At 35.9% G+C, this 16,953-nt stretch overlaps 1 protein-coding gene across 2 annotated transcripts in view; it reads right to left on the bottom strand.

Moving 5' to 3' along the window:
• Window positions 1-16,953, bottom strand: part of BABAM2 (BRISC and BRCA1 A complex member 2) — a 158,935-nt gene that overhangs the window by 103,862 nt on the left and 38,120 nt on the right. For both annotated transcript variants that reach the window (XM_042889467.1, XM_042889457.1), the window contains 2 exons: window positions 10,047-10,241; window positions 6,237-6,311 (listed from right to left, as the gene is read on the bottom strand). In XM_042889467.1, the coding sequence (XP_042745401.1) occupies window positions 6,237-6,311; window positions 10,047-10,241 (270 nt within the window). The remainder of the gene's footprint in view (window positions 1-6,236; window positions 6,312-10,046; window positions 10,242-16,953) is intronic.

Genomic DNA, 16,953 nt, shown 5'->3' with positions numbered 1-16,953 from the left:
CAGCAGATATCTATTAGAATAACATCACTAAAGGATGACTTCAGTAAAAAGCAATTTCTGTAAGTGTACTTGAAGCTCCTCTGGATCATAGCAGTAACATGTTACCTCTACAGCACCAGAACCAGTAGACTCTGTCAAAGCAAAGGGGACTGAACTACTCAGCAAAGTAAGGTTAATAATTGGACTGCAGTAAGAAAAGTAGCATAATGGTTTTATACAGTAGAATAAATAAGACTTTACAGTTTTTACCAACAGCAAACTCTGAAACATCCCTATAAATACATTAAAAAAAAAGCCTTTACAACTAAAACATAGGATGTTTTCAAGCTATTACGGAAAAGCAAACAGTTAAAAATACTTTATCACCAGTAAATCACTTCTTCTGATGTTACAGCTTCTTGAACTGCCTGAAACACTCCATGACCTGGATAATTTTTAAAAATTATTGCAATACTGGTTTGTTTGTTTGTTTTAATTACAATATTTTTTATCTCACACACTACATAAGCCCCTCTGCTTGGAGTCTGTAGTACACCGATACAGAGGAAAGCAAACACTTCCTTGAAGGCACTCCATTTAGTACTTTTGGTGAAAAAAGTGGGCAGCAAAAGTGCAGATTTTTGGGAGCAGACTACAAGGATGGATTCTTAGAGGCAAGCATCAACGATATCTCTACTTGATAAATGCCTTCCACACACAGGTTACATTCATTTTCATGGCGTCTAGATTGTATGATTTACTGGCTTCAGCTACTACAAACTGTTCTGTTTCAAACATTGCCAGTACTAACTTGCACAGACCTACTTCTAATCTAAAATCTCAATGGCTCATTATAATCACATGCTATGAAGTTGGCCTTTAAACTATTAACAGAAGAAATCTAAACAATCTTTGACGTTTCGATATTCAGTTTAAGTAATTTATAAGTATTCTACTGTATAGCATACTGACACCTCCTAGTAAAACTCCTGTATTCACTCAGAATGCTTACGCTATGTCCTAAGATCAGGAAAGCAATTTTGGGAGTTAAATTTATGCTTCTGTCACCTAGGTTTAAGTAGTAAAAGATTATTAGCAATCTGTGTACCAGCTTAAAGCCACTATGGAAAGCATGGTCAAAGTATTGTGAAGTATGAGAACTACACCCTACCTCAGGGTTACCCACAAGTCTTATCCACCTGTCAGTTTCCTTATTTGTAAAGCAGGTAAAATGACAGCTGGCTCTACAGACATGACAAGCTTCAGAAGACATACAGGTCCATCACCTACATTAAGGCAAGGTATGCTGATAGTATTCACTGCATAATGTTTGATGCTATTTTGAGAGGCAGCTCAGGGTGAAAGAGGGCAGTGTAAAAAGTTGAAGTCAGAAACCGGAGACTAATTCCTTGCCATTGACTTTGTGACACTAAACATCAGATTTCAGTAAGACGGCTTGCAACAAAAATCAAATTAAGTTTAAAAGAAAGTCTACAATATAAGCTAATATTTTTTTTTAGCTCAAAAAATTTGGTTAAACAGCATGGTTACTATGTTGTACACAAATACACTTGTGTTTTGTTATTTGCAGCAATGCAACGTACAGGTTAAATGCTGTCAAGTCTAAACCACAGTCAATTGCTAAATCAAAATAGTAAAAACAAACAAACCTGTCCAGATAAAGTTTCCTCTAATCCTGCATATTGTAATTTGTTTGTTGTCTACTCCAGCTGATTTCTCAAACATATACTTGTATTACAGACTTCTCCAGCATCTGGAATTTGGTCTACATGATACACAGAGGTTGCACTGAAGTCTTAAACAGACTTACTAAATGATGAAATCACAATAAGGAAAAACAAATACGTTCTTATCTTTCAGTTTGAACTTGAAAATAAACCTTTTCCATTGACAGGCTTATACACAACTATTTTGCCCCTGGCAATGTGTCTAGACAATGTTTGTTACTTGCTTCAGTTCTGAAAGATATGCAATGAATACAGTGGTCATCACAAAAAATCTCTTCAGAAAAAAAAAAAGTTTGGTATCAGAAAAATCCTTCTACAAAAAGAAAAAAAAGAAATTATGTTCACTCTGTGCATTCCCTTTACACTTGAATAATAAGACATTATTGGAAGGTTACTGGCTGCAGCATCATGGCTGAATTGGTCCAGATATTGGCTATTCACCAGGGCACAACACCATGTACATAAAAATAGGAAGAAAATCAGTACATTAAAAAATCACATGTAAGGAGGAGTTGGTAATCAGGGCATTTACTATTAAATTAAAACCTCAAAAACAAAATAATAAAAATACCTAAATGTCCTATTTTCTAGCACATAACCGGCAACGTGCTTGGAAGTCCACTCATTTTCAGCAACCATGTTACAGTCACATAATTCACAACAGTTAGGAAATTACTAAGCTAGTGATGTTTAATGCCTTATCACTACGATAACGCAAGTCCCTGTAACTGATCAAAACTATGAAACAAAACAAACAGTGAAGAGTTCCTTTCACCATTACTATAGCAAAATTTGCAGCCAAAAGAAAAGAATTTCAGTCAAAATGAGTGCTGATCAAAAATCTCACTTCAAAGAATGGAAAGGGAAAAATATGAGTAAACAGATACAGATGTAAATATTTTCCTGAAGGAGAGCCAAATTCCAACAAGAGAACCTTAATGAAAGGCTGCTCAGTAATGAACCATGCAGTAGTTTGAGCCACCAGCTTGACTCTGTAGTTTGATGCTTACAATTTTAATTTATGTCAAACAGATTTATGTAAGAAAAAGTCAATACAAAGGTCTGCATTTAAATCTTGTATGAAGGTATAATTTTGTAAAGTGGAAAAACAACATGAAAATGCGTCTTTGCCCAGATACGCATTTACACTGTAAACTAACATTCCTTGCTAATTGATTGGTCAGCATGGATAATGAAGTATGTTATTTTTGTTTCCTGCATTAAGGGTATGCCAAGAAAACTTATGAATAGAGATTTATCTGCCTCAGCCATTACTAAACTGCCATTTTGCTTCCTAATAAATTCTATCTGAAGAACACTGAGTAGAATTTAAGAATTCAAAGGAAGATGCTGTACTCCGTGCTGCTCTCTTAATCACCCTTGTTCTTCATGGACTCAGCTACTTTTCATAGAAAATGTGCACATTTTAACTGAAATTTAAATATAATGCAGAAAAAAAAATTAAAGTAACCTGGTAAATCAGCTTTTCAAATGCTAACAACTAAACTAAAAATAAAATTTTTATTCATCATAAGGTAAGGCAAATATTCTCACCACCGACAGTACAAAACTGATAGAGGAAGATCTAAAGAATGAGCAGTGTATTTTCAAGAGTTGCAAAGATTCTGTAAAGCTACAGAGCATTCTAACAGCTTATTCAAACTTGAATTTTATCTTATTACATAAAGCTTTAAAGTCATATTTCTCGTGTGATTACCTAATGAAATTGACAAATACTTCACAGGAGCATTGCAAATCAATGGGTTACTAGGATTAATGAGGCAAGAATAATGGTTACCAGATTTTAATACAAGTAGCATTAATTAAATATTAAAAAAAGAACTCATGGCAGAGAAAGTATAACATGGATTTGAACTGCATAAATCATTACAGAGAAGGTACTGCAGATTATAAGACTGGTTGCAGACTAGAACATGATTGAAACAGCATTTAGTTCTGACATTAATGCACTAACAGCCTTCAGTTACTGACTGCTCTTCCACCTTTCAGGATAATACATTGACAATTGCTTCCTCTGCATCAATGGATGCTCTACCATGCACCATAATTTTGCAAGCAGCATTGGTGCCAACATAACCAGCAGCTGTGTAGCAAATGAATTCTGATTATATTACAAAAGCTACAAATCTGTTTATATTACAAAGCTAAAAATCTCATTAAAAGAAAGTAAAAATAAAAATAGAAAGGCAGACACGTATAGCTTGAGAGAAAATACATTTTTTAAAAATACCTTTTCAAATTTGGACTACTTGGAGCTTAACTATCTCAACTATCTACATTTATATTGCTGCCATATGAGATGACATTGATACAGCTAATAATGTCAGAATACAAGGCATTAAAGGCAATAGGGATCTGTTGCAGATCCATGCCTGCTACTGAGTGCAGTCTGTCATAATCAATGTCAGAGCCTGAGTCAAACCTTTCTTTGCTGTCAACAAACACTACTGAAATAAAACTGCATTTCTTCTCCTGTGGCTATTCATCCAGACTAAACATTTCTCATCTAACACAGACAGTTAATCAGTTAGTTTGCAAATTAGAAGTCTAAGAAACCTAAGGATTTCATCATATTACCCATCAAAAAGAATCTGTTATTTCAAAAGAACAACAACAAACAGGATATTACATACAAAAACACATTCACTTAATAAAATTGCAACACTAAGACATTAAGATTTTAGAAAGGTCAAAATAAAGGTAGACTGGGAAACTTTGATTCTGCTACCTCTGGTGCATATGTTTTCACATCACACAGTCTATAAACACATACAACCAAACACATTGTACTTCAGACTACTGAATCACTCAGTACTCAGGGTGAATAACACCCTAGGGAGCAGAGGTGGAAGATTCACAAAAAAATCAACCTTGCTTAAAACAAGTGGCAACAACCATTTAGGGGCAGGTGGGTAAGGTAAGAAACGGTGAATTAACACATATTAAAATGCTACTCCTTAAGAAACAAAACCTATTTCTATAACAGAATTCCTACATGATAACACTTCAGTAATTCACACAACACCTTCCAGCCCCAAATTGTTTCATTTCCTCAGAGGCTAAACTGAGGCATAGCAAGCTATGTGAACGAAGCTAGGGAATACGCTGCCTGTGCATCCTGAAATTCTTCATCAGTTTTAAAATGATCCTGGAAAACATGGCACTCCAGTGCTCAAGAAGGAGCAGACAGGACAGTTTGTGTTAGCCTTTGACAGCCTCCTTTTTTCCACAGGACCTTTCAGAAGCCAATCATAAATACGTTGCTGCATCCTTCTAAATGCAAGGCCTTCCCAATCCTCTTACACCTGACTGTCCACTCATCCAGTGAGTAGAGAAGGCTCTGATGAACAACAGAAGCTGCCAGTGCTGCTGTGATGAACAAAGCAAGGAACTGAAAATATTTGGAGGCTTTTGAGTAAAATCAGGAACAGGTATTACTCAGTGTGTATTCTGCAAAAGTTAGAGATCACAGGGTACTGCTCTTACACTACAGAATTTCAGCTAGATTACAGTTATATCTGTTTTTATTTTCATGGTTTTTAGTTCAAGATACATTATTTGGAGGATCACTAAAGATTCACGCTTGCAACTGTGAGCTAACAATAGCTGGAGACTTGTAACAAAAAGATGAAGAGGAGCTAACAGGATCTACACTGACATTTTCTTCTCAATGCATTAGCTGCTAAACATTAGGAAGCTGTTTTCCTTTCCAAAAAGTTAAAAGTAAAAAAGTTGAGGAGTCAGACATGCAGTTTAAAGAAAAATCTCTGCTCCTAACATCAGCAGACTCAAGTCTTGTTCTGGCACTTCATTCTAACGTTAATAATAGATCTCTCACTGTTTTGTTTTCATATAATAACATTGACCTTATGATGAGCTTCCACTGTAACTGCTTGAAAGAGCGATGTCCGCCTGCTGTGAAAACCACTCATTTCAAATTATTCCATGTTAGTAGTTTGTCACAATTCTTTTTTCCCTTTGCTAGCAAATAGAGAAATACTCTCCTTTCTAACACGCACCAAAATTTCACTGTCCTAAATCCTTGTTAAAATTGAAGTGTCTTTTCAATTCAGTGTTTTTTGTAACTGAATGAAGCAAAGTAAACACCAATACGTTCAGATTTTGTGATAAGTATTTGTTTTCAATCCCTATTAAGAAGTGGCATATTGAGTTTATTTGTCTGCTTCTACCATCAAGATTACTGGTGCAATCTGATTGTTCACCAAAAATTCTAGATAATATTGGTATTCCACACAATCTTCCACAGTGTTCATCAGAGTGACAAATATGTTTATTATTTGGTAAAGCAGAATGCAAACAACAGTATGTTTAATGCCGTATTTCCAAAATATAATCCAACTAGGTTTAGAAATTGCATTTTCAACTTCTTGAAGAGGAGGAGGGCAGTAACGTCAAAATAGTAACTAAGAACATTTCAATAATTCATATTCTCCCAACAAATACTGTCAACTTAAACATTCATTTTACCTTGAGAAGATACGTAGGAATATTGCTGAAATCTACAGGCAACTTCAAGAGGAAGCGAGCTGAAAATTCACCAGTCTGTGGAAAAACCATAAGACTAATGAGAGCAAGTGTCCAAAGAGCTACAAAGTAAACATTCTGAGAGTGGCATATTAACCAGAAAACACGTAAGAGCTCATACCAAACAGAAGGGTTGAGGTTTAAAACAACATTTCTCAATGAAATTACTGAAGATGAAAATTTACAGATTCCACAGGCATTACAAAAACACTCTAAGACCATAAAACATCATTGCCAATATGCTAACAATTAATCGGAATGCAACAATGTACAAGACAAAAATCTGACTACACTTAGGCTCTAAACACAGATTCGCCTTGTCTGGTCTCATTTCTGGTTCAGTGAGACCTGCAAACGGACTGAAAGGAAATGACAAAGTTTTGAGAGACAAAATACATGCATCTTCACAAACATCACAGATTCACGTAACAGAAGACTTGAGTAAGGTAAGAATGGATCAGAAGAGACCTCAACAAACATAGACCAAAAAAAAAAACCAACAATGAGCTAGAATGCTTTCTGTCACTTCTTTTCAGAGATACGTGGTTCTTAACACCTAGACAACTGTTTACTGACAATCTGCCAAGCGTCCCCTGCACATTGAAGGTTTTTTTGCATAAAGTGTATGCAAAGGAAATGGAAAGGATTTCCTTTCTGTTTCATACACTTCCTTAAAACCAGACTTTGTCCACCTGGTTATCAAGCAGTGAAGTTGGTTCCTTTTGAAAAAACAAATGTCTGATTTTCTCTGCCTTAATTTTTTGCCATCCTTACTCTGGAATTCAGTAAAGCATACATACAGGATATACATACAGCAGCTATATTTGTTAATTACATTGACTTAGTTGTGCAAAAAGCATTAAACACTTATTTTTTACAACTCAGCCCAGAATCTTGAGAAAAGTTCCTTTTTTCAGTTCTAACACTATCTTATTTTTGCATATATTTTGTATTTATTTGTACAGTGACATCCAATTTCTTAAATATAATACCTCATTTTAAGAGGCAAGGGGACAAATCAAAGCTGTGTGAATATTCAGTATTTATTCTGCCACAGTAATCTATATACGTACTACTTCACTATTCCCCAAAAATCGTTTTCTATAGCTAAATTTTATATTACAATTGTCATTAGAAGTTTAAATGTAAATACATTTCTACATTTAAACAGAATCATCTTTATTGCAGACACAGCTGTGTCTTCAGGCAGGCAGAAGCCTGGGATATACCTGAAACAACAAAAGTAGTCCTTCTATAAAATGGAGCAGCAGCAACAACCTATAGAAGTAAATGACTTCTTGTGCAAGCAGCACAAAGACTGTTTTGACATCAGTTGGGGCACTTGGTATTTTATCAGACCAAAACTGATATTATAGACAGCAATTCTTGTCTGGACCTCATTTCCAAAGCAGATGTCATACAACGTTTGCCAGAAAAATCTAGAAAGTGATTTCTGGTTAAAGACTAAGTCTGATGAACTGCGAGTGAACGCTGAACAAATAAATGGCCTTTGATCAAAACATCAGCTGCTTCATGGCATAAAAGTACATCAGGGCTTGCAGGCCAGATCTTTTATGTCATTCAATTAAGATTGTGTTGCAATGTAGTACTCCCAGAGAGGTTCTGGACTCACAGAGAGCAGCCCCTGCCCAAATTGCTCAACTACCCAAACCTTGCCAGCTGCTGACAGGCATACGGTGAAGTCAGACATACTTCTGGCCATAACACAGAGAGATTAGATTCAGGTAGTTAATGAGCGTCTGTATCAGATGGAACTCAGCCAACATGAAGCCACCACACTAAATAGCAGTTTGTCTCTGTCATAGGTCTTGGAGGTCGCTTTAGGAAACTAGACGTACACAAGCAGATTTCTGTTCCAATTTGGGACACAACAACTCAGGCCTCCTTTTTAAAAAAAATGTCTATTTATTAATTCATGCACGTAAGATAATTACATTCATAACACTATGCAATGTGCATTCATAGATGATTATTTCGCAAGTCTGTTGAACCAGCACCAGTTCATTAGAGACAGCAACAACAAGAGTTTTCATGAGTTCTAGGCAAAGGAAGTAACACGCAGTTAGTTACCTCTCGATTCTGAGAAATGCTGGTATTGCACCAATTGTCAATACTAACAAGAGGACATGAAGGGGAACAAAGATGAGTTTCATAGTTTTGTGTTTCAAGACACTCACAAAGAAGCCTCCATAAAGCAGGTAACATGTTTACAGATTTTTCAAATGAGACCTTTGAGATCTTCTTGATAGAGAATACAAACTTTGAAAACAAAGCACATGCTACAGAAACCTTACATAGCTTTGACATAATTGAAAGAATTTGCCTCAAAATGTCTTTGAGATTTATTTTATTTGAATATTTTAAGTTTAGACAACATTTCAATGCCAAATTAAGATAACATTTCAAAGTCACAAAGGACTGGGGAAAGAATCCAAAGACTTCAGCAGACAGTTCTTCCAGAAGGAGAAAAACAAAAAGTTTTCTACAATCTTCACTACAACTTTGGCAGCTGCCAAAAGTGACAATAAAATCTGAGTATGGTACAGAAAGCACTTCAGTAAAACTGTCTGATGATATTTACAGATGTGGTGAGTTGCTTGTGATGCCAGCTACAGAAAATAACACTTAAGAAAAAACATACTGATTTAGAAACAGAGATCTGAAATTCTCTGATAAGAATAATGCCAAGTAAAATTAGTATAATTAGTGAGCTGTAAATCCTCATGTCATCTGTTACTTAAGGACAGTGAAAGTGACAAAGGTGAATTCTAGTCTGTGATAAAACAAGTGCTGGAATTTCATTTCCAGACTACATCTATTTCGTCAGACATTGCTCCTCAAGAATAATATACATCAAGATTACACTGCTGCTGAAAGTAAGATGGGTATGTGTCCAGCATAAGCACTATTACGTATTTTCTGATATAACTTACCCCAAAATTCCAGTGATAAAAACACTATTAATGGGGAACACAGCAGAGTTAACAAATAAATAAGTAGTTAACTTGCACACCAACCCAGATGTCTACATTGCCAATAATCTCCACTTAGAAGGTGGAGATGGCAAGGCACATTGCCCATGTAAAGGATGCAATTTCAGGAAATAGATAAGCCAGTTTTATGCCTGAGTGCCATGCGAAGACATGGTCCTACAAAGTCACTGCCTCTAGCCCATCTCACCTTCTCCGATCCTGCAGGAAATCAGTCTTTTTTTTTCCTCACCTATTTAGGTTGCTGGAACAACTCATCTCTGATAAGCTGCGGCGCGATACAGGCAACAGCAACTACCAATTAAATCTGCTCAACCTCAACGTGGAAACACAGTAATACATTCTAGTTCTAAGCAGAGCTGATTTGCCTGAGCAGGGTGTCATACCAGTGCAGTTATTCTGCCTCTAAAATCTTCAGAGACGTTTAAGTTCCACATATTGTGCCCTGTAAATATCACAGGCTTTTCAAAAGTTTATCACTTCATCCCCAAATCAGATGAACTAACACTAGGTTGAAAAAAGAATTGCTCACCTCAAAATTTAGTTCAAGCAAGGTAATGGAATGACTGAAAAGGAAAAAACAGAGAGTACAGAAAAGGCAGCTGAGTGAAATAAGCTGTGTTCGTTGGAAATAAAGCAAGGAGATGCACACAAACAACCTGGTTTTCTAAACCAAGAAATGTCATTTACTAAAATTAAAGGATCACAAAGAGCATTGTAGCAGCAATTCTTAATAGCTTACCCAGTTATTTTTTTTGCCAGCATAGATTTCCATATTTTCTCCATACTGGGGCTCTTCAAGTAAAGTCTGATACTCAAACATGAGACGTGAGCTCTCACGTAATCGGCTGCACTGAAATTGATGATACTGCTGCACGAGCTCTTTCACAACAAGCAGGAGGCATTCAGGATTTGAAGGATTCCAAGAAGCCAAATTCTGTTGAATTTTAAAAGAACAGAGACTGAATTCATTTCCAGCAACAGGACAAGAATTTCCCCCTCCATACCGAAATCAGAGGTAAATACACATTTGGGAGTTTGGTGTCAAAGCTTAACGTTAAATCTTCATAATAAATGGAAGGGTTATATCATGCTTTGGAAGGAAAACAGTTTGAAAAGCAAAAGCATGCCTTAATGTGAAATAAGAGCCCATATAGTGACCTACCAAAAAACAGACAATGGAGCTGCTACTAGGCATAGATACGCTCAAATGACCATTCCATTCTTCCCCAAAATTACACTGCCCAATCTGGGGACTTGAAAAGTCTGAATTAAAAAAAACTGAAAACTGATATGGAATGTACGATGATAAGATTAAGTATAACCCTGAACAGTATCTAACTCAAAAAACAGCCAAGTGACTATGCCAAGATGACACTAACAATGGAAACTAATTACTCAAATTGTATTGACAGTGACATGGCAAACTGACTCAACTTAATGCCCTGCTTCACTGGGACAGTCTCTTCACTGCCTTGATTCATTTCCTTAACACAAATGACATCCATACAGAAATCTCTTCCATCTGCCTGGCAAATTTATTACAAGTTGACTATATATCAAGAAACACAAGTAAAAGAAATAAATATTAATACATTTGAAAGCAACTGCGTCAGCAGAACAGTCACAGACTGTCAGTGTATCCACTCTGAACTCACTTAGACCAGTCTTCTCTGCAAAATAAGTTTTAAGTGGAAAGGTTTTGCGTTATTAGCGATATCTAACACCATCAGTGTATGTGCCTGCTTCTGACTGACCTAGAATGGGTACGTGTTAATGTTAAATGAAAGCTCATTCTTCACTCCATGCCAATAGAACAATAAGACAGTTCCGACATAAAAACCACAGGATAACTCCAGACTGCCATATGCTTTGTACTTATGTCCTCAATGGGTCTTGATATAAGCTCAGGGCACATTAACAGTCATGCAGCCTTTGGTCAGCTGTGAGCATAACTACATGAATGAAACTGGACAAAAACATCCCCAAAAATATAAAAGCTATTAATATTTTGCGTAATATTATAATCAGACTTGATAAATACAAGAGGAACAGGCTGCCCAGAGAGCTTGTTGAGTCTTGGGTATACTCAAAACCAAACTGGAAGCAGTCCTGGACAACCACTTTATTCAACTCTGTCTGAGCAGGCTTTTTCCAATCCCAGTTCCTCTGCAATTTTATGTGCAATTATTTATTTTACAAAAAGATAAATTGAAACAGAGAACCTTTCAAGCAAAGATTCCACCTTCTGAGCCAAAAAGAAAGTTACAAGTTCTACCTTCTGATACTTTTCACTCTGCACCTTCAGCTCTACAACAGAAACTACTTTTAACCTAACAACTGACGATGCCGCCATTTAATTTCAAAAGGCTTATAACTACTCTTATTTCTGTTGACTTGAGTGTAACCCTTTGGCATAGTTTTGTATGGACTTCATTATTTGCACACGATGACAAAATTTCCTTTCTCTCTTTCCACAACTTCATATTTGTTTCTCTCTGGAGTCACAAATATATTAAGATGCTATCAAAATGGCTTTCTTACTTTCAGCATCATCACTTATAAGACACAACTCCACAAAAGTGTACTATCCTTTCCCTCCTAGACAGAAAGGATACTATAGAATGCAAATATCAGCATCACCATAGCTCAAAATGTATATTACAGACCAAGGTAATTGGTAAATGTGTGTGTAGCAATCAGACAGACCAATACAAAGGGAAAGGTATCACAACAAAGGTGTGATTACACTATTTAAAAAAAAAAAAAGAAAAGGTGCTACAAAGGAAGGGAAGAAGATTGCTCACTCATAGCAGAAGATTCTAGGTTCACAAGGGAAAGCTCTACCAAGAAGAGATCTCCTAAAAGAGATCCTTCCCCAGTGGCAGTCAGTCCTTAAATGAGGTCTAGAAGAGGTGCAGCCAGGCTCCACCCCTTCTGGTCACGCACTTGAATTGCCTTCACCTGTGCTCCCAGGGCTGACTGGGTCCTTTCCCCAGCTGCTCAATCAGTGGTTCAGGCCATGACTCAACAGTTCTCATACAGTGAGATAGCAATAAGGCTCCTGTAAGCTTCTCACATCCATACCAATGAGTGACTGAAAGCCTTGTTCTACCCTTTCTTCCATCTGCAGCTTGAAAAAAAAATTTATTCCCAACCATTTAAATTTACTCAATTCTAAAAAAACACTAGAGAAAATCTCTAAGGTAGATAGCGTCTTCTAGGAAACACATTTTGTATCGTACAGTCTAAAACTAGATGTGTATAACCTTAAATTTCCTGTTCCCAAGCTCCTGCTCAAATAAAGCATTTCCAGAAAGCCAGAGGATGTAATATGCCAGTATGTATTGATATCAGCCAGACAAGTGAGAATAACCTTTCCTCTTAATGACATTGCTAGAACACAATAGAAATGTTCTGTCAAAGGAAATGACCAACAATATCTTAATAACCGACCTAAATGCAACTGTACCTTTTGTTTTTTAAATAATATTACACTACAGAACAAAAAAAGAGTAAGAGGAAATCCATTGTTATTTGTCCTATGTGGAACTGAAGTATTGCTTTCTTCAAAGAGTTCAAGAACGCTGCATCAAAACAGCGCTGACGCTTTACAGTTGAAGGAATTAAAATGAATTATGTGGCTCTAGGATCTTTACTAAATGCCCTTCGTTCAGCAACCATGGAGTCAAACTAAGTATGAATTGGCTCTAAGAACAGATCACCTGAGGAAAACCTAACTAACAATCCACCAAGTACGCATGCCAATTCCAATCCATTCTCAATGTAACAGTAAATACAGAGAAAATACACAAATTTTCTCTAACAAGTTCTGATTTAAATACACGTTATTTTTTAACTTTAGAATTATATTATTAAGGTACTCACGAACTGGCTATTGGCCATTACTTTTCTGGTCTTTTTTTTTTTTTTTTAACTTTTTAGAAATGTTCTTTTCAGATCTGAATTTATAAATTTTAAACCAAAACTCTTTTGAATATGACTTAAATATGAAATCTTTTTACCTAATTTGAAGTGGCATTTGTCCTAAGCACTGCTCTTTCACCTGAAAGTATTTTTTAAGCCATTTTACTATAACTCAATTTCAACATCATGTCCCAAATACATGCTGTATTGTTCTTCCACAGCTTCAAATAGCACTTTCTTTAATCTTCCTTTATTTTTGAAGTCAGAGACAGAGAAAGCAGCTATCTATAGCACAGACAGAAATATAACAGAAGCAGAATTTGATATTTGTCAGATTGATCCTTTGTAGAATGCCCTAATCACTACGGTTTCAGCACTGTAATGAATTTCCTGGAACATGCAAAGATTTGTCACTTAATTCAATGTGCTCTTGCAACAGTAAATTGACCTCTTTCTTTAAAAATGTTCTAAATAATATTTTATTCAGCAGTGTAGTATTGCTTACACAAGTAGCCTTTGGAAGTTGTTTTAAGTAATATCTTAAACTAAAGACTTCAGAAAAGAGGAAAAAAAAAAAAAAAAAAAAAAAAAAGGAGCAGCAGCCTGCTTCCTTCATTTTCTGCTTTTTGCCTGTTTTCCAACCCTGGCCAACGCCATTTTTGTACAAAACAATATTTTAAAGGACTTAAAGCACAAGAAGAACAAAACGAGCTTCCAGTGTTTCTGTGTTCCATGGCTCGAAGTTCTGTCACAAAAAATTGCATAAAATTTGTGCTAAGGATGTATACATACACAAAATTAAGAAGTTTAGTTGTTACGCTTCAGAAAAATCCTGGAAACATAGAAACACACATTTGCTACAGCCAGACTGCAGAAGCCTGGCAGGTATGAAAAACCCAATTAAAGAAATACCCAGCAAATATGTACATGGCAGAATACATGTTGCTTTCCATAGCTTCTGCCTAAATCGCCTTCTGTCTTACTTACCAGGACCTTTAATTTTGTCTCTGACAAAAATGTATGTATTCAAATAAGCTAAAAATAAAAGAAAGGAAAAAAAAAGAGGGAAAGAATTTTTTTAAAGAGACAGCTATCAAATTGCAATAAAAATGAATGTTATATCCAAAAAGTGAGCACACTGACAGGAGTACTGACAGTATCCTAACTTAGGTATTTCATTCAATACATCTTTTCTAATTTGAAATGAGATTTCTGCAGACTTTCCAGAGAACTAATCAAATTTTACAGAACAATCAGTAATGCATTTAAAATAAAAGAAATCCAGACTTGGATCCAATTCCCTGTCCCGTTTGCCAAGAGATATTTTTAAAGGAACTCTGCAGTGCAAATTTGCAGCCCACCGTAAAACAGTAAGTATACAACTATGAATCAACTCCAACTGTGCATCCACAACTAGTTCTGCATTCATGCCCATAAAGGCTTAAATGCACATCTTGGAATGGTTACAACCATTTTAACGTTAGTACCATTTTCTCTGCTCATCATGGAAGAATTTGTCTCTTATTTGCTGAGTCCGTGGATGGAGTCTCAGTTAAACAATTCTCTTCTGTTTAGGCACTGCTCACACTTCTGCCTATAACCTCCACAACTAGATGCAATTCCACAATTTGAATTTTAATTTATACCTTTTTAATCAGCCTTCCTATTGCCATAATGAAACTCATGTAACTTTCATTTTCTACAAAGTTGAATTGTTACCTCATCTTAAATAGTTTAGTTCAGTAGCAGGTCAGTAGCGTGAGAAAACAACTATGCATTTTCTGTGGAGACAGAAACCTGGCAACGTTAGCTGTGATGGCTGGCTAATCCTCATTCTTCCAATTAGAGAATTAATTCTAAATAGGAGGACTAAGCTGTTCCACAGGGAAAGTATGTGTGTTCCACCTTCCATATGACAGAGAACAGATCCCAGAAACTTCAGCAGGTAGCTGTGCTCATAGTGAAGGTGGCACTAACTGCCATCTGTCCAACAGCAACTCTCCATAAGGAAATCAATATTCTATTGTCACAGAAGCTTCCGCTGCAGTTGCTAACTTTCTTCATTAGCAGACTAAAGTCTGCAGGAAGAGGTCTTTTATGAAATTAGATATTTAGACTTCAGAATGATTCTAATAACGTGCACATGCACTGCCTTTGCTCTCAACCTCACATGCATTGTACAATATAAATGGAAATATTCAGTTACTATATTTTGAGACTAACAAAAGATGAGGCATTCATTTATCAATGTCTACATTAGCAAAACCCAAAGAGATTCAGGAGATCTGTTCTGAAGATCCATTAGATCTTAATTTAAACAAGCTCACTGAACAGAATATATTTTACTAGGAGGAAAATCCCACAGATTTTGTTGGGGAACAAAGTTCACCTTCAAATTGTCTCACTCTTACTCCCATCTCCTGACAGAAGCTGACTGCATAAAAAGTAAGCAGTTTGATAAAGGTTTCTAGATTATCAGATAAGACCAAAGTGTTGAGAAAATCAATTTACTTAAATTGTGTATAAAAAGGCAAAGTGAAGAAAATACAAGGTCACCCACAGAGAATGAAATTTAAGCCATTTCAACAGCAATTAATTTAAATAAATAGCGATATCTACTGGATTTCAAAAAGAGACAAAGAAAACTTGCAGCCAGACCATTAATGACATCTTCTTAGAGGTGAGACAAGTGAAAACCTACAAAGCAGCTTCTCATCCCTTCTAGGAAAGCGATGCAAAATTTAGCTTTTCAAAGCAGCCACAATATTCAACTTTTGGCAAAGAAAACACATGCGAGTTTTGTTCTGGAACATTTTGTGCATTGCAATCTTTCCTGTATCCTTCCAAAAACCAAATCAAGAACTTTTGCAAACTACTCAGTATCAGTAATTATCTATTCCCTCCCATCCTTTCTAAAAAAAAAAAAAACAAACCAAAACATAAAGCAACCATTGCTCAAAAAGCAGCTAATTCATAGCCTCTACAGGTTACTGCTTATTTCATAACTTCAGGCAATGTCTGCAGAACACTGTAATTCTACATTATCAAAATGAAAATATGCTAACAATTTCTAATTGATCTGAAATTGTTTTTCTTTGAAATGTGTTTAAAAATCCAGGTTGCCAGAATTTCTTCCAGGAATGTGATTTTAAAGAAGACAGATTGTAACTGTTTTTCCTGGCTATACTACAGGAAACAACAGCAAGATCTTATTTTAAGTTAGTGTACTTTTATATTTCTAAGCAAGAAATTAAGATTCACAAGAAAATGTCAGTAAACAAAACCTCCCAGGCCCATAAGATTGGTAGCACATTTCTACAGCATCTCCCATGCAGAATTATCATAAAAAATCATCTAAGTACAGATTTCCATGTTGTTTTTATCTGAACGCTGCACACATACATCTTATATCCTACAGTGGCTTAAAAGAAGTACTCACGTAAGTTTTTACCTGAAATGAGAAAGACCACACTGTGATATCAGTACTCAAACTGCATGTAATTACAGAAGAGATGTGGGTCCAGTGGTTACAGTATTAGACTAGAAACTGGGAAATCAGGTTTCAGTTTCTACTCTGCTACAGTTTTCATGGACTACCATGGCGAAACTGCTCACAGAAAAAGGCACAGGATAATTATCTGCCATATGCTCACATCTTCCTATCAACAGATAATTTTCACAGTATTTGCAGGGCTGGAGTGTTACAACAACTTTAAAGGCTT

Source organism: Lagopus leucura, unplaced genomic scaffold (genome assembly GCF_019238085.1).
Source record: "Lagopus leucura isolate 7727_CA_CO unplaced genomic scaffold, USGS_WTPT01 Super-Scaffold_73, whole genome shotgun sequence".
In the NCBI taxonomy this organism is placed as follows: Eukaryota; Metazoa; Chordata; class Aves; order Galliformes; family Phasianidae; genus Lagopus; species Lagopus leucura.
The sequence above is the reverse complement of the archived record's forward strand: the minus strand, read 5'-3'. Positions and strand labels throughout refer to the sequence as shown.